Here is a 19,958-nt window from a genome sequence, read left to right on the forward strand (position 1 = left end):
TGGCACCTAAGTGAAGTGTTCACAGAGAGAGACTTTTTAAAGAAATTAAGAGTTCTGAAACATATGGGAGTTTCAATAATCCACCTCTTGAGGGAGCACATCTATAGGGCTTTTTCTAATGTCACCACACGTGGTTTTTTTGTTATTCCCACCTGCAATCTCTAGTCCCTGTAGAGATTCTTAGTAAAACCCTTAAAGGAAAAGTAGGGCTGGAGAAAGCTGCATGGGACAGAATAGGACTGTCAGAAGACAAGAAAACAGCATGCTGTGGTAGGTGTCCACTGCTGAGGAGCAGAGAAAAGGGGTGGTCTATCTCACACACTAAAGGTTTTCTTCACTTGACACCCAGGAAGCTGAAAAACTTTGGCATTTTTATTCTGACATGTATAAAAACAAAACAAAAAACTTCACTGATACAAAGATACCCCCAGTTTCCCATCCAAGGGGACAGAGGTCTGAAGCTGGGTCCTCTTTTTATCCCAACTGGAAGCTTCCCACTAGTGGATGAGAATAGTTCCTAAAAGCGGCTCTTGAGACCCTGTGCATCTGTCCCTTAGGTAAGAAGTGGAGATCATTTACAGCACGTGTAGATTATGGTTTACACAAAGATGTCCAGTTATTTTTCCTTCTGACCACCCCCTTCCCCCCACTTCCGGTGATGAGAAGTCTGGGTGTAGGAGGCGGCTGTGGTAGTAGGAGTTAGACTTGATTCAGTGCAAAAACAAGACAATGCCCCTTACAAGAGCTCTGACTTATATTGGTTTTCCTTGACACCTTACAGTAAGAGCGCATGCATTGGAAGATTTTGAGTCCTGGACCTGCCACTTAATTGACTTAATCTTTTTAAGGCTCAGTTTCCTGATTTATAAAACGGGATAATACCTAGCTCACAGAATTGTTGTAAAAGGATTAAGTGGGATAATGTAGGTAAAGTTCAGCATGATGCCTGGCACACAGTAAATGCTCAATTAATAGTAATTAATAACTACTCCTAACCTCTTTTTTCACTCCACTAGATTTTAAGCTTCCCATTCTTTCCAGGAGGTTAAGAGTGATAAGCCAAAATTCTACTTTCCCCTGCAGATTTTCCCCCTTTCCTCTTCCTTAGCAGTCAGGTGGGAAACAAAGGCACTCTTTCAAGCCTAGTCTTAATAAGTCAGAGAGAGAGGGACATGGGGAGTAATCCTTCATATCTCCAGGGAGTTCCCCTGAGGAAGCTGAGAAATGGGATTGGGAAAGCACAAAAAATAGGGAAAACCTTCTCCTTTCCTGGGATTGGGAAAGAGAAGAAAGTGCACAGCTGGCTACATACCATAAGAATGTTGTGTCCGAGTGTTTAAAAGCCTCCAAAGGTTGAATGGAATTGTCTAGGACTGGGGAAATGGGGCTGAGACCTGTGAGGGAGAGGGACTAGGGACAAGAGGGGTACCCTCTAGAGGCACTAGCTGCCATCAAATGCTCCCTGAGTACCTCAGGGAGCAGGGGTTATGTTCTCTGGGCATTAGCCTTGGGGAAAAGCCTGCTATGCCAGTAATCAGGGTTATCAAAGGCAGAGTCAGTGGCTTCTAAACTACGTAGAGTTTTGAGGCGGGCATAATGGACATGGGGAGCATGGTGTCCAGGCCCCTGGAAAGCTCTCATTTCTTCATACCCTTGCTCAGCTGCTGGGCAGGCCCCCATGGCTGCATAATCCCCCCCAGGACCTCCTCCACCACGTCGCCGATTCATATATTCATAGTCCTCTTCTGGAGTGGTGCCAGCAGTGGGCATGATGGGCGCAGGGTGGAGTGGGCAACTCTGTGTGCTGCCCAGGGAAGCACTGAGGTCTGATCCAACATCCATGTACTCATAACCCAGCTCCTCCAGGGAACTTGGCCTAGGGGGACGAGGTGGACTGCGCCTTCTCTTCCGGTTCATGTATTCATACTCCTCATCTTCATCTTCTTCTTCAGTACCCAAGACAGAACTGAGACCCACCGAAGAAAGGGTGCCTTCCCGGGAGGAGGGAGTACCTGGGGGTTGAGAAGAGAGGCTAGGTATATGGAGAACTTCATGGTAATAGGCAGTAGGGAGTGGGGGAAAGTTAGGAAAAAGGACAAGGGAGGGATAAGATCAGAGAAGACAAAAGGATTAGAAGAGCCTGGAGAAAGAGGATTAGAGAAAGATTTGAGGAGAGCCCTAAGAAGAGTCAGGCACCTTTGACATGTGCATCTGGCATGACATAACCATTGACATCCTCTTCCTCTAACCCTGGCGGGGAGAGGGGGGTGACAGGAGTGAGCAGGCTGTGGCGCTGGGAATGGTAGGCACTGTCTCCACGTGGCCTCGGGCTCCGGCTCCGGCTTCTACACATTGACACCTTCTCCTGGAGCTCAGCCTCAGAGCCCGTCACATGGCCCTCTGATGACTCTGATGCCAGGCGTCCCCGTGGCATTGGGTGCAAGGAGGCTGGACGGGGGCACCGTTCACTACTGCCACAAACTGCAGACTCCTGAGGAGGAAAATAATACACGGAGATTTACACAGAGACGAGGAAAGAACAGATACTTGTTTAGAAAGACTGGGTTGTTCAGTGTCTTCTTTTTTGTAGGACACTGATTAAACCTCAAAGATTTCTCAAGTCTCCCATATCACCCCTATGGATCCTAAAGGTTTCTATCCACCACCCAGCCTCTCATCAGCCCCTTAAAAGAGACAGACTTTACCTGGCAAACCTCCACAAGATTACCCTGGTTCATAGGCATATATCCAGATGATGGACTTAAAATGCTCTGGCTCTAGAATGAAAAAAGTAAGGAAGAGGTTTAGATAAAGGGATAAATTAACTCAACATGGGGGCCTTTGAGTAGTTAATCTGGGTATCTGTGGGGGTCATGAGGACATAGGTGTGCAGAAGGCTCAGGGTGCGGTTTCTTGGGTAACTGAAAAGTGCCTTACCCCACGTGGCCGATTAAGTGTTCCAACTGGCAGGCTGAGGGCAGAGCCTAGTGTTGTCGCCAGGTTGTCCTCCTCTGCCTCCAAGTCCAGGTCTAGGTCTAGTTCTGGCTCCAGCTCTACTTCCTCCAGTTCCTTGTTTGTCAGAGCAGGAGGTTCTGCCCCAGGGGCAATTCCAGGCCCACTTTCTCTCTATAGGGGCGGGTGATTGTTAAGGTAGATCTTGGTTCCAGCCAAGTCAACCTTTTCTCTCAATCTTCTTGAAACCTCCTAATCCCTACTGACCTTTATGACCAGATATCGTGGTGGGTCTCGAGCCATCCTGGTGAACTCATTGGCTAGTTCTTTAAAGGTCGGGCGAATATTCTCATCAATCATCCAACCTGGGTAAAATGTAGGAAGTAGAGCCATAAAAGAGGAGCAGGGGGCCGGCCTGGTGGCGCAAGAGGTTAACTGCACGCGCTCCGCTGCAGCGGCCCGGGGTTCGCCAGTTCGGATCCCAGGCGCGCACCGACACACTGCTTGTTAAGACATGCTGTGGCGGCATCCCATGTAAAGTGAGGAAGATGGGCACGGATGTTAGCCCAGGGCCAGTCTTCCTCAGCAAAAAAGAGGAGGATTGGCATTGGATGTTAGCTCAGGGCTGGTCTTCCTCACAAAAAAAAAAACAAAACAAAACTGATGTGTTTGCTGCCTGTCTTCTCCAGCAGAAGCTAAGGAAGTTTTAGGTCTGTTACATCCTCAAGCCCTACAACACTGATAAATAGATAAATACGTTTAAAAAAAAAAAAAAAGAGGAGTGGAGTAGGGAGGGAAGTCAGTTAGAAAATAGCTGACACTATGGAAAACAGTATGGAGATTTCTCAAAAAATTAAAAGTAGAAATGCTGTACAATCCAGCTATCCCACTACTGGGTATTTATCCAAAGAACTTTAAAGATTTTTTATTTATTCAGTTTTTTCCCCCCAAAGCCCCAGTAGATAGCTGTACGCCATAGGTTCACATCCTTCTAGTTGCTGTACGTGGGACTCGGCCTCACGTTGGACGGAGAAGTGGTGCCTCAGGGCGCTCCCGGGATCCGAACCCGGGCCGCCAGCATCAGAGCGCGCGCACTCAACCGCCAAGCCACGGAGCCGGCCCTATCCAAAGAACTTGAAATCAAAAATTCAAAGGGACTTCTGCACCCCTATGTTCATTGCAGCATTATTCATAATAGCCAAGTGAAGTGGAAGCAACCCCAGTGCCCATCAGCTGATGAAAGGATAAAGAAGATGGGGTATATATATACAATGGAATACTACTCAGCCATAAAAAAGACAAAATTGTCCCATTTATAACAGCATGGATGAACCTTGAGGGTATTATGATAAGTGAAATTAGCCAGGGAAAGACTAACACCGCGTGATTTCACTCATATGAGGAAGATAAACACATAGATAAAGAGAACAGATTAGTGGTTACCAGAAGGGAAGGGGGTTGGAAGATGGGCGAAAGGGGTAAAGGGGCACATATGTATGGTGATGGATAAAAATTAGCCTATTGGTAGTGAGCACAATGCAGTCTATACAGAAACTGATAAATAATAATGTACACCTGAAATTACACAATGTTATAAACCATTATGATCTCAATAAAATAATTGAGGGAAAAAAAAGAAAATGGCTAAGATCAGCAGGTAACTCACATTTGACCATGACCATGTAGACATCAATGGTACAGATCTGGGGCTGTGCCAACCGCTCTCCCTTCTCCAGCAGGTCTGGTACTTCAGCCAATCGCATCCCTGCATAGGGCTCTGCCCCAAATGTCATCAGCTCCCAAACTGTCACACCTGGTATAGGAAGACATGACTAGTTGATGGCAAAATAGTAGACGTGGGCATGAAGATGAAGGGAAAGCAGAGGTCGATCTGACACAAAGATCTGAGGACTTAAGAGATTCGAAAAAGGGGTCTCAACAGGAAATTGTGGAATTTGGGCCAGCGATGGTATGGAGGGCATCCAGATGGACTGACCATAGCTCCAGACGTCACTCTGGTGTGTGTATTTCCCAAAGTGGATACTCTCGAGGGCCATCCACTTAATTGGAGTCTGGGGGATTAAAGACAAAGGTGTTACCAGTTGAGTTCCACAAATTTTCTTCGCATTTCTAAACCCCAAGTTCTCTATCATTCTTTTCCTTGTTGCTCTCTGAACTTATATTGCTTGCAGCTTCCTGGAACTGACCGTGCAGCATCTGCTCACCTCTGAAAGACACCACTGACTGCTCCCTATCCCCATGCTTCACTCCACCCCAACCTCCTTACTCAGCCCTTTGTGTCACCTCACCTTGGCCTCACTGTGTAGTAGCTGCTTATCATCAGGGGGTAGCAGGTCAGCTACCCCAAAATCCGCCACCTGAACCTGACTGGGTGACTTGAGTAGCACATTTCGGGCAGCCAGGTTCCTATGCACCATACCATGCTCCTCAAGGTAGTACATACCCTATAGGGAAAGGAAGTATTCTCAAAGTTGGGGGAATTGGTCTTTGAGATCCCAAATCACCCTAAAGGCACCTCTTAGAACTTCATCCTCCCCAACCCTCCCTGCTGGCCCCTAGCCAGGCAGTTCCATCACAGAACTCCTCCAGGCTCCTCTCACCTTGGCAATTTGTACTCCCCAGTTGAGCAGCAGCTGTGGCCCCAGTGCCCCCCGGTGTTGTCTCACATGATCCAGTAGGGAACCCAGAGGCAAGTATTGAGTGACGAGCTGCAGAGATGAGCCTGGGCACAGTCCCAGCAGCCGTACAATGTGGGCATGGTCTAGGCTGCCAATGGCCAGCATATGCTAAGAGACACAGGAGGGGTTAGCCAAGGAACAAATAGGGTCACATATACCCAGACCAGGGCTCCCCCCAACATTCAAGGACATCAACATGGCTAACCTAGTATCTGCTAACACAGAACCATGCTTCTACATGATCGTATCTAATATTGACCCCTTTCCTAGTGGCATAAAGAATACCCTTCCTTCACTTACATCTGTCACAGCCTGAAAACTCTGCCGTCCGCTCTTGTCCTCAATGACTTTAATGCAGACTGGAATCTTGATTGATTCACCCTCAGGAATCCACACTCCCTGGGAAGTTTGGGGCAGGAGTCAGCCTAGGGTCATTCTCCCCAGGCTAGTCCTTTCCCTAAATCTTTCTCCCCTTTGCCCTAGATCCTTTCCCCACCTCTCCAGACTTCCTGTGGGCCACTCACTTTATGCACAGTTCCAAAGACGCCTGAGCCAAGCACTTTAAGCTTCCTCAGCTCTGTCTCTTTGAAGATTCTGGCCAAGACTTTGTTAGCCTTCTCGCTGGGATCCAGAGGCTCTATGCTCTGAGGAGCAGATGAGGAGATACTCAGGCAAGCCCACTCCCATGTCCCACTCCAACCCTTCCCTACAGGTGGACGCCAAGAGCAGCAAAGCCCAAAGGGGTGGGAGCAGGAGGAGGAATTGTCTTTAGTCTTGGAAAGCATTGCATGCAGAGTGGGGAATAACAGACCCTGAGGACTGAGGAAGTTGTGTTCATGAGGTCAGGAATCAAGAGGGTTGGGTTTTCCCTTTGATGGGGGAAGTGGGGAGGGTCGGTAATACTACCACCTTGAGTACTTTTATACAGTTCTCTGTGCTTTTCAAAGCACTTTCACACGCATAATCCCCTTTCACCCTTATAGCCATCCCATAAGGATGAACATTATTTCCTCTGTAAACATGCATAAAGTGAGGCACAGAGAATGAAAGGAACTCTTTCAAAGTCATGTGGCAAATTAATGGCAAAATCAGGACTAGAATGCATGACTCCCATTTCTCTGGCCAGAGTTCTTTTTAGTGGACCGTACTACCTCCTTGAAGACAGGGATCAAGTCTCTAGGGAAGGAGGAGGCTCTTAAAGAGATGGTACAGGGTACCTTTCAAGAGGAATCCAGGCACTCACCTCACCCCGTTCCAAGTAGCGCCTCATAGCCCTCTTATTCTGAATCCGCCGCCCACGCCAGTAGAGAAAAGTGCCGCCCAGGATCAGGAAAATCACCGCCAATCCTACTACCACTGTTAAAGCCATTGCCAGATGGGTTTTGCTGTGGGATAGAGAGGTCCAGCATTATCCTGGGTCTACACCTCCCTTACAAATGTCATCTATACCTGTGCTAAATAAAGGTGTGATGCAGAGCTGGGGCAAGAAGTTAACATTCACATACTCATCCTTGAGCACTGAAGGGATTAACCTAAATCTGGAACCCCCCACCCCAACCCCCCAGGCTACTGCAAGTTAATTTTAGGAAGGGAAGGCCAGAAGCGTGGATTCTTGTGTCCTCGAATCTAGTGATAGTGGACTGTATATAGTAGGCCAGAATGAATAGAGACTCAACCCTGCTTAGCAGGTAACTGCCCTCTCCCTAGCTTCTTTCCAAATATCCCCAGCTTCCTAAATCTCCAAGCCCATCTTACCTGATCAGTACCAGTGTTTGGCCCAAACAGTCTTGAAGCTCTGGTCCCTTACACCTGGAGAAGAAAGTCACCTCCTTAAATGGGAGTTGGGAGAATTCCAGGAGCCTCAACATACAAGACTGTTTCAGACCCTACCATGGCGTCCATCCTGGAGCCCAAGGCATATCCCAAGACACGGCCCCCATCTCTAGCTCACCAACCCTCCCTGAGTCCCTCTCTTGAATGAAACTCCCCTGAGCTGAGGTGATTCCAGGTTCCCAAAATTGTGGTGTAATTTTGTACTGTTTCTGAGTTTCCCTTTCTCCAGTCCTCCACTACACGGCTGGGAGTGATTCTTAAAGATTTTTATTTATTTATTTTTTTCCCCCCAAAGCCCCAGTAGATAATTGTATGTCATAGCTGCACATCCTTCTAGTTGCTGTATGTGGGACGCGGCCTCAGCACGGCCGGAGAAGCGGTGCATCGGTGTGCGCCCAGGATCCGAACCCCGGGCCGCCAGCAGCGGAGTGCGCGCACAACCACTAAGCCACGGGGCCGGCCCATGGGAGTGATTCTTAAATCATAGTTCCTTTCTTCTTTCTTCTCCCCTCACCTTCTCCTTTCCCCCTAGTTCTATGCTCCTACTCCTCCCCCTGACCTCCTCTTATCATCCCATCACTGACCCCTGGGTGCAGTTCTCATGGCAGGGCCTACATTCATTCTGAGCATCTGGGTACTTGTAGATGGGGCCCTTGGCACCAAGGACTCCATAGGGGCAGCTGCTCACACAGTGGGGCCCGTCTCGAAAATGGGCACATTGGGCACAAGCATCAGAGCCCTGGGTGGAAGAGAAAAGGTCAGGAAGAATGGGATCCCAAGGTCAGTTCCATACCTCCCAGTAAGGACCAACCCAGCCATTCAGGACCCTCCATCCACAGACCCTAGCATTATCTGGCCTCCCTGTGCTGGCCTTGAGACTTGGCCATTTCATTTCCTAGACCCTCCAGCATTGCCCCGCCCTCCCTTAGAGATCCTGGTGCTGCTACTCTACCGAGCCATTGCATGTGGCGGTGCCCTCCATGGGTTGGCATTCCGGGTGGCAGGAGAAGCATTCGGCCTCATGGGCAAACTCACGAGGCTCCCTGCAGTGGAGGGTAGAGGGGGGGGGGTCACCTCCAAGTCCTGACCTTCATGCCCTGATCCCCCAACCACAGGGTCTCCTACCGCACTCCCACCAAGGCATATGCAGAGAGTTGTCTAAAGGCTTTCAGGTGTTACCTGAACAGCTCCATCCCAGGGCCGCATCTCCCCGCCCCTCCTTGATTCACTCTCCCCTCACTGTACCCATTCAGAAAGTTGCAGTGGGTCACACAGACACCTCCTCGGCTGTAATTTCGACAGGATAGGCACTGACCAGGGCCTGGGCCCCAACATCCCCCGGAGGAGCACAGTGGGTCACACACTTTGCCCTCTGCCACTGGAAAGGAAGGGGTGGGTTAGGAGGAGTCTGAGGTTTCCTAACAAGCCCTCTCCTGAACTCTTCCTCATTGCTGCTTCCAGTCTAGCATCCCCCTCTCCTTGGTTCCATCCCCATCCCTACTCCCACTTCCAGGGCAGAACAGTCCTACACCCCTCTCCTCCCTGACTCCCTCATCCCACCACCCAGTGGGCCCTTTCCCTCACCGCACTCTCTGCGAGGCCGATTATGCTTGATGTCTAGTCTCTCTTCTGAAGGCCCACGAAGCAGACTGGTCCAGTTCAGAGAATGATGGTAGCAGAGCTGCCGATTGGCACTTATGTAGATACGCCCAGCACTAATTTCTTTCAAGGATCGGAGGCCCAGAGATGTTATATTCAAGTTCTTCATGATCAACAATGAGAAGCCCCGGCTGAGAACAAGGAGACAGGATGAGAGGGGAGAACACAGAGGGAAAATTGACCACACGGTGGATTTTCATTCAACGGCTTTGCTCTGGGCCAGTCACACCCACCGAGAGGGACTCCTCGTCCTTCTACCTTTTCCCCATCAAACTCTCAGACCCTTTGGGCCTGCTGTATGGGACAATGCCTTGAATTTCACTCAAGGACGCCTAAGAAACAGGGTTCATTGCCTGGAGATGCTACCACCTCCACACCCTCTACTCACTTGTAGAGGCTTCTGCCCCCAATGGTTGTCAGGTTGGAAAAAACACTGAAGTTGTGCAGGTGGGGAGGCCAGGACTGGATGTTCAGGTAACCTGAGGGGTTGGAGAGAAGCATATGAGCAGGGAGCCTTCTCCTCTTCCTCTTCCTCAGGTTCTCCTGGTCCCTCCCCTGTTGTTTGGGACAAGATTTTCCCAAGTGGTTATACCACAATTTGTGCTTGTGGTTCATCTAGTCCTCTCAGAAAGCCCAACCACTCCTCCCACTCACCTGTGATCTCCCGTACTGTCCGGAAGACATTGAGCTTCTCAGGGTCCAGGGCAGGGATCTTGTGCCAGGGGTCTCTGGAGGGAACAATAAAAACCAGTCAACAAGGAAGAGGTATAACCCTGTAGCAATGAGCATGCCTAGCCTCAGAACTGTTTCTAAATACCATTCTCCACCGAAAGGAAACAGGGATCCCTGGAGACATGGTGGGGACAGGAGAAATATAACATGAGCCTACAGCATCTTGTGCAAAAAAGTGCTCCAAGAATGAAGGGTGCAAGCCCAAAGAACACAGGAGCCAGCTTGAGGGGGCCCCCAATAGCCAGATAAGGGACAACTGAACACCAACATAATGATTATAACGGATTATAAACCATTGAACCATTATAAACCATTATAAACAAGTACCCACACATATTAAACAAATAAATAGGAAGAGAAGACTCTTCCTAACACTAGAATGCCCACAAATAAATGCAGAAGGAATAATGGAACTAGAAAATCCTCATTTGGTAACTCACATTATAAAAATTGATTCAGGCAAATATCTCCCCATAAGATACTTATTATCATTGCAAAGGGAAAAACAATAACTTTATAGTAGAAAATCCTGGCAGATGGCACCTCAACCAAGTGACCAGAGATATCACCACCAGTGATGGGACAAATCAACATGTGCCTCCTTGATAGGATGCACTGAGAATACATCTGTAATATTCCTATCAAAAATGCATAACTTGAATCTAAGTATGAGGAAACATCAGACAAACCCAAATTGAAGAACATTCTGCCAATTACCTGACCTGTACTCGTCAACAATGTCAACGTCATGAAGTGTTATAGATTAAAGGAGACTGAAGAGACATAACAACTTGAACGTAATGTATGATCCAGGACATTGGTAGGACAATTAGTGAAATCTGAATAAGGTCTGTAGATTAGATAACATTTTGTATCAATGCTAATTTCCTGATTCAAATAACTGTACTGTGGTTATGGAAGAAAACGTTGTTTTTTTTAAGGAATACACACTGAAATATAACTGGGGTAAGGGGGCACCATGTCTGGAAATTTACCCTCAAGTGGTTTAGAAAAACAAGAATGTATAGTGTGTGTATGTGTGTGTGTGTATCCACGTGTGTAGAGCGAGAAATGATAAAGCATGTGGTGTAATGGTAAAATTTGGGGGATCTGAGGGCCAGCCCAGTGGTGTACTGGTTAAGTTCTCATGCTCCGCTTCGGTGGCCTGGGGTTCACAGGTTCAGATCCCAGATGCGGACCTACGCACCGCTTATCAAGCCATGCTGTGGCAGCATCCCACATATGAAGAAGAGGAAGATGGGCACAGATGTTAGCCCAGGGCCAATCTTCCTCAGCAAAAAGAAGAGGATTGGCAACAGATGTAGCTCGGGGTTAATCTTCCTCACCAAAAAAAAAAATAAAAAATAAAAAAAAATTGGGGGGATCTGAGTAAAGAGTATCTGGGAAATCTTTACACCATTTTTGCAACTTTAGTGTAGATCTAAAATTCTGTCAAAAGAAAATGGGGGCCCGGGCCGACCCCATGGCACAGCGGTTAAGTGTGCACGCTCCGCTGCTGGCAGCCTGGGTTCGGATCCCGGGCGCGCACCGACGTACTGCCTGTCAGGCCGTGCTGTGGCGGCGTCCCACATAAAGTAGAGGAAGATCGTCACAGATGTTAGCTCAGGACCAGTCTTCCTTAGCAATAAGAGGACGATTGGCATGGATGTTAGCTCAGGGCTGATCTTCCTCACAAAAAAAAAAAAAAAAAAGGGTGGCCCTGGTGTTTCTCACACACACACACACACACACACACACACACACACACTTTAAGCACTGTCCTATGTAGCAAAAAGTCCCTTTGCTCTTTATGGCTCCACTCCAAGGAGAAGAACTAGGAGAAATAACTGGAAATCATGGGGAGGTAGATTTTTATCTAAATTTAAGGAAGAACTTTTAGAAAACTTTAAGAAGGAGTACAGGGCCGGCCCTGTGGCTTGGTGGTTAAGTGCGCGCGCTGCAATGCTGGCGGCCCGGGTTCGGATCCCGGGTGCGCATCGAGGCACCACTTCTCCGTCCATCCTGGGGCCGAGTCCCACGTGCCGCAGCTGGAAGGATGTGCAGCTGTGACATACAACTATCTGCTGGAGCTTTGGGGGGAAAAAATAAAATAAATAAAATCTTTAAAAAAAAAAAAAAAAAAAAAAAAAAGAAGGAGTACAAAATGTCCCTGTCCCTCACCACTCAGCTAGATGATATGGGACTGCTTAGGGATGTCTCAGGATTCAAGCCCCGAGGTGGAGGTTGAGTTAAGCACTGTCAGGTCCTTTGTGAGCTCTAAGATTTTATGATTTAGATTCCTAATCAGCTCCACGTATGAAGGGTTAAGCCAATGCAATGAACTGTGAGGGGATGGATGGGGTTGGGGACCAGGGAGGGAAAGCAGAATCTCTAACCCATTGAGGCCGGTGATAAGAAAGTCTAGGTTGCCCAGGATCTTGGTGCAGTTCACAAATCCATCAATGTTGCTCGAGTCCACAGTCTGGAAGCGGCTCCCAGAGCCTGTCCCCTCACAGGCTGCAAACACAAAAGAGGCTCAGTGGGGGCAGGGGGGTTGCTGAGTAGTTTTGGGGGAAAGGCTGTCTCTCCACCAACTCCTTACCATGTCCTACTCACCTTTGGGGCACAGCCCCCCACAAGGTTCACACATCTTGAGTCCATTTTTATCCACCTCCATCTTGTCAGGAGGACAGGCCCTGACACAAGACGTCTGATCCACCACAAAGTTGTCTAGGAAGGAGGAGGGCACCATTAGCGATGAGGGAGAAACACTGCCAACTACCACTGAACCTTGCTCCCTGCCGCTCTGCACTGGATTTGCCCCAGTCCACCACCCAGGGTTCCTTAAGTGCTATCCTACGGCTTAGAATGGCCCTGTGCTCTTTGTTGCTCCAAGGAGCAGAACTAGGAGCAATTGCTGGAAGTCCTGGGGAAGTAGATGGGGAACAGGACATATGGGTCATTCGTTGGGGGTGGTTAGATGATCACAACCATGTGTTTTCTACGTCCTCTATTTACCACCCAACTTTATCCCTTTTGCCTCCTAAAATTTTGTCTAAAATCCTAAAATTGTTCCTTCCTTTCAGATACTTACGGGGGCAGCTGGCTACACAAACTCCTCCATACTGATACTTGGTGTGGGGATTGGGTTCCAGCTGGAAAGTTAGCTTGTTGTAGACCAGAGGCTGTGGACACTGGCGTACACAGGCTCCACTGTCATTGAAGAGTCGGCAGGCCTAGGAACACAGGAGACTCATAAAACTCACGTTACGGAGGCCGGCCCCGTGGCGTAGCCGTTAAGTGCGCGCGCTCCGCTGCTGGCAGCCGGGGTTCAGATCCCGGGCGTGCACCGACGCACCACTTGTCAAGTTGTGCTGTGGCAGCGTCCCATATAAAGTGGAGGAAGATGGGTACAGATCTTAGCCCAGTGCCAGTCTTTCTCAGCAAAAAGAGGAGGATTGGCATGGATGTTAGCTCAGGGCTGATGTTCTTCACAAAAACAAACAAACAAACAAAAAAAACTCATGTTACGTATGTACCCTGACTTCCTCCCCAAAGCCCATATCCCCATTTCAGAACCCAGGCAATGGTGGCAACAGTACGTACAAAGCAGTCTGTGTCCTGAGGGCCTGAGCAGCCCCCTGCACACTCATCATGGCAGCACTGGTTGGGGTTGGGCCCAAAGCAGTGGCCATTACACTGAGGGGCACAGATGGTCTTGGTCACTATGGAAACAGAGAAAGCACAGCTATCAGGGCTCTTAGGACTGTATTCTGAGGCCAATGCTCACCCTCTTGCCCTCTAAGCTTGTCCCTACCCCAGTGATGACAAAGGCTGGGGGACGCAGGGATATGAAAGTGTATGCATTTGAAGTTTTGAGAGGAAAGTAAACCCACATGTCTGGCAGTCTTCCGGTCCGGGACCCCAGCATCGCCCCTTGCAGACCTCATGACAGGCGGGACCTAGTTGGGAAGGAAAGCAACACAGGAGACTGTCAGGGCTAAGAAAGGCTTGCTGGAATCAACATAGCATGATGTCAGCACACAGGCACCCTGGTCCCGAGCAGCAAAGAGCCAGGGCAGTGTCCCTCCTCACCCTTGCAGGGCAGGGCTGGGCTCAAGTGAACCTGTCAACAAGGGGTGGAGCCACGCCTCCACACCACCCACAGGGCAGCTGAAGGGGAGGGCCTGGGCAAACGCCAAGCTCAGCCCCAGTCCCAACCCAGGAACTTGGCTCCTCCTTGGCAAACTGAGCACAGGAGGAGTATGTGCACGTGAGTGCACAGGGAGCAGCACATTGCAGTCAGGGGTAGGTAGGTTCCAAGCAGAAAGGACTATGTTGTCGTGGAAAGAGAGATGGATGTGGAGTCCAAAGATTTGGCTTCCCCACTTAGCACACAGAGATCTTTTGCTGCTTTTCTTGACACACCGCTTCTGCGGTTTAGATTCTAGGGGACTGACCTGCTCCTTCCCGGCAGGCTCCTTGGATCTAGGGCCTGAGGTGTTTGTTCAGTGGAGAGGTGGTTTGGATTAGGAAAACGATGATGGGAAAGAAGTCACTCTGGTTGGGTGGGGGCAAGGGGAACAGTCTGGATCATGGCCACTCACAGCTCCTGCCATTGTCCTTCACCACTATCTCGGCATCCCGGTCCCTCACGATGTCCCTCCAGTCGATTGTGTCCATGTGACAAAGTTTATCGTTCTTCTCAATATAAACACCCCCTGACAGAATCTCTGAGGTAGAGAAGAAAAGTGACAGGGTTAAGGGCTACAGCAGACCTCCTCTTCCTTACCTCCCCACCAGTCCAAACGGACACCCGAGACTCAGGAGCAAGGGAAACGGGCCGACAGGTAGGTCCACTTAAATCCAAACTGCAGAGAAAGCTCGCCTCGTGAGATGGAGGAGGAGCCAAGCCAAAAGAAACTCCTGCCTCCTCAGACACCTGTCCAGATCCGGTTTAGCCAGTGGGGGAGGGGAAGGGAAAGAAGGAGAGAAGATCCCTGACTCACCCCCCCACCCTACGTGTGTGTTTTCCAACTGACTGGGACAGGTAGAAATAGAAGGTGGCCAGGTGGTATTTAACCCCTATATTCCTTCAGCTTGTGGAGAACTGTGAGGGAGGAGGAGGTAGGATTCCCATTCCCAGGGAGGAGGGACATCAACGGACACTGTATTCTGAAGTTAGAGGAATGGGTGACAGATCTAGCTCCAACTCCAGCCCCACCAGCACATAAGGACCCTCCCCCTGGGGCAGATACCCCAGCTCCCTCCTGGGGCCCTCTATTATTTCAGGAGCAGTGGACCTTTAGACCACAGTGGTCAAAGTAGTGGGCACCTTGCAAGGGGCACTTAGAGTGAGCAGTCTTGGGTCATCATCAAGGAGGTGCCTGCCAGCAGGCTGGCTGAGGGGCAAGGCCAAAGGGAACCATCAGGAACTGACCAGTGAGCTGAGTGAAGCGGAGCTGGCGCAGCGCATGGCTGGAGTTGGTGTTGTAGTTCAACATGACAAAGATAGCAAACTTCCCATCGTAGACCTGAGTCCCCCGCACCACCCGGAGGTTGGGCAGTGGCAGTGTGGAGAACTCATTCATGGCCACGAGGACATAGCCGGTCACTTCTCGGATCCACTGTGATAGAGGAGACCATGTCAGTGAGAGGAACAGCAGGGCAAAAAGTCTCAATCCCTCTCCCTCCCTAAGGCGTTAAGGAATCCCTAACTCCTCTAATTCTTTCTAATTTCTATTTTGGAGTAGAGTGGAGACAGTGTCACACTACTGTGTCCCTTCTGCAAGTGAAGACAGGGAGCAGAAATGATGGAGGAATTCTAGCCTCCTACCCTTTCCTGCTCAGAGCTCCTCATGCCAGAGGGCCCTTGCATAGACCCTTCCTCATCTCCCCAGGTGCCTCTCAGTCCTCAGGTGTGTCTCTACATTAGTGCCTGGTGTGGAACACCACCTGCCCCTGCCCCCTTCTCATGACCAGCCCCTCTCCATCCCTGGAACAGCGACCAGACCATAGTCCCAGATTCCAGTCATAGTCCCATAAACACACAGGTTTGGATCTTAGCAACTATGGAGTCTTAGGAACGCTGAACTCCAGCAGAGGGTAGCCCCAAGGAAGGGAAGGAGGCTTCTGGAGGGTTGACAAGGGGGAACAGGTTGAGGAAGGGGGCTGGGCACTCTAACCTGCAGAAAGGAGAGGTCAGCATTGTGTCCTGTGAGCACAATCTCCAGGTTCCCCATCACCACCTCACACCGCTCGTAGAGCTTGTGCAGCGTCTGGTATTGGTTCTCAGCATCGCCAGTCACACTCAGCCCATTCAGAGTCCCGGGACACACTGTTCAAAGTAGAGGTAAGAGGGGCAGAGGGCTGCACACAAGTTTCCAAGGCCACCCCTTTGGCCACCCTCTTCCAGTAACATTCAACAGCCTCAGAAGGAAGCTGCCTCCATCCCTCACCCCTACAGAGAGACACAAAGGCCCATGTCGGACTGAGAGCCCTAACTTCCTCTTCTCTCAGAATCCCCTCACCATTCCCCTGAACAGGAAGGTGAAAGGTTTCCTTTTTCCACCAGGACCTCCTCTGTGTCTCTTTCAGGTACTAAGAGGTTAATCTAGGAGGATGTAGGTTTTTTCCCCCTCCCTAAAAAGAAGTTTTAGAAAACGACCAGGACTTGGTTCCCCCCCTCTTTCCCTCCCCTACTCCAACCAGGGCACTTACTTCTCTACTCCCATCCTGCCTCTCTGGATCTGGGAATAAATATCTCTTTGGGGCTAGCACACAGCCCCTATTGTGTCTACTGAGGGTGGGATGGGGGCAGAGGGTGGGGGCACTGCCTGGGGCCACAATCCAGCCCACAATGAGGCGATTCTATCTAGGAGGAGGGGTCTGCCCCACCCTGTCCCCAGACACCCTGTCCTCAGCAGTACCCCCCCTCTACCCTTAAGCCTTGGGCTCAGACAAGTGACCTCACCAAAGGGGGGAGCTCTGGTGGTGGTGGTGGGGTCAATGTGAGCTTTGTCTTCAAAGCTAGAAGATAAAGAGCTGGTTGCCTACCCTGTCCCCCCTTCCTAAACCCTGGCTTCCCTTCTCACTCCCTTCCCCTATCCCAACACACTCCAGCTCCCTCAGCATCACACTTTCCAGCCCAAGAGTATTTTTCAGCAAATACAAAGAAGCCTGGAGGGAAACAGCAGCAGACTCCCCCCATTCTGAGCCTTCCACTCAATTTCATTGTCAGAAGAGATTCATTAAAAAGCCCTCCAACATGGCAACCCTCACTCACGTCGGGGGAGTGCCTAGACTTGAGGTTCATGAGGGGTGTCAGTCTTGGGGGTTCACTTTACCTTGTAAGTATGGAGAACATAGGGGCTATGGGAAATCTTGGACCCTGAACTCCTATCCCTGTCTCTTTCCTCTGGCTCAGTGAAAGACTACGGGTTGGGGGGGAGATACCACCTGTTCCAACCACCCTTCCCTGAGGCAGTGGAGCTCAGTGGGAGGCAGGAGTGGAAATGGAGGGAGATTGGTGAGGCCCCAATGTCTCCTAGATACACCCCTAGTCTGACCACTTGACTTTTGAGGGCTCTCATTCGCCATCACTCCCCGCAAAGGGAAAGGGGTGGGCTAGACCCAGCAGAGGGGTAAAGGGGCTGGGAGCAACCAGAGGAGCCTAGGAACTCCAGGGTCCTTTGGCTGAAAAGAAAGAGATTAGGAAGGTTAGTCATTTCTGGAACAGCCCCACCCCAACCCCCTTCCTGGCAGGACACCCCCTCTTCCAAGTCAAGGCGCCAACTCTTCTCCCTAGATAAGGGAGGAGCCAAGATTTCTGCAGAAGGAAGTGGTGTGTGTGTATGTGTACATGCACGCACTCAAGACACACACACACATACAGAGGAACATGTACATAGCTCCCTTGCTGGCCCAGAAATCTAGACTGGTTCTGTCCTTGGGTTTCCTTAATGGGAAGTATTTCAGGTGACCCTATCCATCTCACCTGCCCATATATGTTTGGGCAGACTTGGTGTCTGTGCTTGGAAGGCTACAGTGTTAGAGGTCCCAGTTCCCTGCCACCCTGAGGGTAAAGTCCGTATTACACAAACAGGGAGCAAAGGGCCTGGGCGGGAAGGGACTAAGAACAACACCTCTGAGGAGGAACCCAGCAGCTTGGGGAGGAAGGCAGGGGGAAGGGAGTTATAAAAATCCCTGCTGTACTCAGGGACCAGGGGCATAGGGAGGGGCAGTGTCACAGGCCCTCATTTGGTAGAGAGCACTGGGGTGGGTCAGAGCAAGAATCTCCAGCCCCTCCTCAACCAGAGGCCTCCTCTCCAACATCCCCCACCCCCATCACAGCCAGGACAAAGGGGCTATAGAAGGACCGAGACAGGGCCGGATGCCCAGAGGCTGCAGGATCCAGATAAAGGGTAAAGAGACCCAACCATGCCTGCCTCCTGGCGCCCTATGGGAAGGTGGCCAGGATCTGGGACTCCTGGGTTCCTGGTTGAAGATTCCAGGGGTCTGGATGGGACAGTGATACAGTCACTCTACTCGGTCCCTCCCACTCCAGTCCCCAGACCCCCGCCCTCCACCAGCTGGGAGTGTTCACATCTCAAGATCCCAGGGTCTAAATTTAGGCCCAGCAACTGTGGGGGAAGCACAGGTGTTTCTCCCACTCCCACCCTGGGGAAGGGGCCCTGGCTGTGCCAAACCCCAAGCTGAGATCTTGGGGGGAAGGGAAGAGATCAACAGGATTCCTCCAATGTCAGCAATACCAGCACGCCTCAGGTGTCCATTGTCCCAGAGATGCCCCAAAGGGGGAGGGGGCTCATATGGCATGGGAGTGGGAGGAGGAATAGAAGAGCAATCTGACTTTAGTCCAGACTCCTAGAGACAGTCAAACAATAAACAGAATGGGGGTGGGTGAGAAGCTGGGTCTAGGAAGGACTCCCCAGGACAGGAGGCTCAGAAGGTGGGAGAGATGCCCTGTTGATCCTCGGGTTGGGGAGAGAAAAGACAGAGAGAAGGCTGGAAGTCCTTTACTCTACAGTTCCCGGCCCAGGGTCTTGTACATAGTAGATGCTCAATAAATATTCGTTGAATTGATCTGGATCTTGACAAAGAGAGGTTGGTCAAGTCAGGGACCAACTAGCTTTATTATTTTGAGGGAAAGAGGGCAGTCAGTCTCTGCGTGGCCTCTCACCCTGATATTACCTGGACGTGGCCCTCTGGTTAATTTCAGCCCTCCCCAGGGCAGGCCCACTCACGGAAGAGGAGGTGCCGTTCTTGTTTTTCCAGCACCAGAGAACAACAACTCCCTCCAACCCTTCCATAGCTCCGCCCTGTCGGCAAAACAACGAAACTGGCGGGTGCTGAAACCAGGGGGAGCAGGGCATTGGGGCGCAAACTGAGACCCCCCCCTCCGTTCAGCCAAGCTCTCCACCTCCAATCACCTCCTCAAGTTTGCAGAATGGAGGTCCCAGCTCCTCTCCCGGCAGGGCCCCTCATAAGTGTGAACTGTTTGGGCACCAGCCCTATCCGGAGAGACAAATTCGAGGGTCAGCGACGCGCTGGGGAGGAGGAGGTGGTGGTGGTCCAGGAATGCCGTCACCGCCCGGACCACGCCGAGAGCCCCAGCGTGGCAGTGCCCGCCCAGGTGGTCCCAGCGGACCCAGGGTCAGCACCCCGAGCGTCACACTGCGGGAGCCCCTGCCCTCCAGGGCTCCGCGCCCTCGGTTCGGACCCCAGGGTCCGAGCTGCCCGTGCTCCCGCGCCGCTTACCTGCCTGCGAGTTGCCCACCTCGGAGCCCCGGGCCAGGCTGAGAAGGAAGCCCAGCACCTGCAGAGCCCGGTTCGCCCTCATGACGCCAGCGGAGGGTGAGGGGAGCCCAGCCGAATCCGGCCCGGGGGGCCCCTGGACTAGGACATCGAAGCGGAGCCACCTGAGCCGCCAGCGAATTGGTAGCGGCGGCAGAGGAGGTTACACACTGCAACCGGAGCCGGAGCCAGAGTCCGGGGCGGGATGGCAGGGGAGGGTGTGTGTCTGCGAGCGCGGAGGAGGGAGGCAGGGGGAGGGGGTGAGTCACG

General features: G+C 51.0%; 1 protein-coding gene across 4 annotated transcripts; it reads right to left on the reverse strand.

Annotated features, from left to right (window-relative positions):
• Positions 1–350: 350 nt before the first annotated feature.
• ERBB3 (erb-b2 receptor tyrosine kinase 3) lies at positions 351–19,939 on the reverse strand. Of its 4 annotated transcripts, XM_087442243.1 has the most exons (30): positions 19,653–19,939; positions 19,325–19,405; positions 19,086–19,213; positions 16,061–16,212; positions 15,316–15,502; positions 14,483–14,608; positions 13,772–13,837; positions 13,482–13,600; positions 12,970–13,111; positions 12,492–12,605; positions 12,272–12,392; positions 9,798–9,871; positions 9,532–9,622; positions 9,069–9,274; positions 8,730–8,862; positions 8,437–8,527; positions 8,069–8,223; positions 7,407–7,460; positions 6,895–7,036; positions 6,176–6,295; positions 5,952–6,050; positions 5,574–5,759; positions 5,262–5,417; positions 4,949–5,024; positions 4,619–4,765; positions 3,220–3,317; positions 2,938–3,126; positions 2,706–2,777; positions 2,197–2,491; positions 351–2,012 (listed from the first exon to the last, which is right to left on the reverse strand). In XM_087442243.1, the coding sequence occupies exons 4-30, from the start codon at positions 16,115–16,117 to the stop codon at positions 1,486–1,488; spliced, it is 3,843 nt and encodes a 1,280-aa protein (XP_087298369.1). In that variant the 5' UTR covers positions 16,118–16,212; positions 19,086–19,213; positions 19,325–19,405; positions 19,653–19,939; the 3' UTR covers positions 351–1,485. The 4 variants fall into 4 exon arrangements, with proteins under 4 accessions (XP_087298369.1, XP_087298368.1, XP_087298367.1 ...); XM_087442242.1 differs by lacking the exon at positions 19,086–19,213; XM_087442241.1 differs by lacking the exons at positions 19,086–19,213; positions 19,325–19,405.
• Positions 19,940–19,958: the final 19 nt, after the last annotated feature.

This window comes from Ceratotherium simum, chromosome 17, assembly GCF_057802395.1.
Source record: "Ceratotherium simum simum isolate JZ-2026a chromosome 17, ASM5780239v1, whole genome shotgun sequence".
NCBI classification, from domain to species: domain Eukaryota; kingdom Metazoa; phylum Chordata; class Mammalia; order Perissodactyla; family Rhinocerotidae; genus Ceratotherium; species Ceratotherium simum.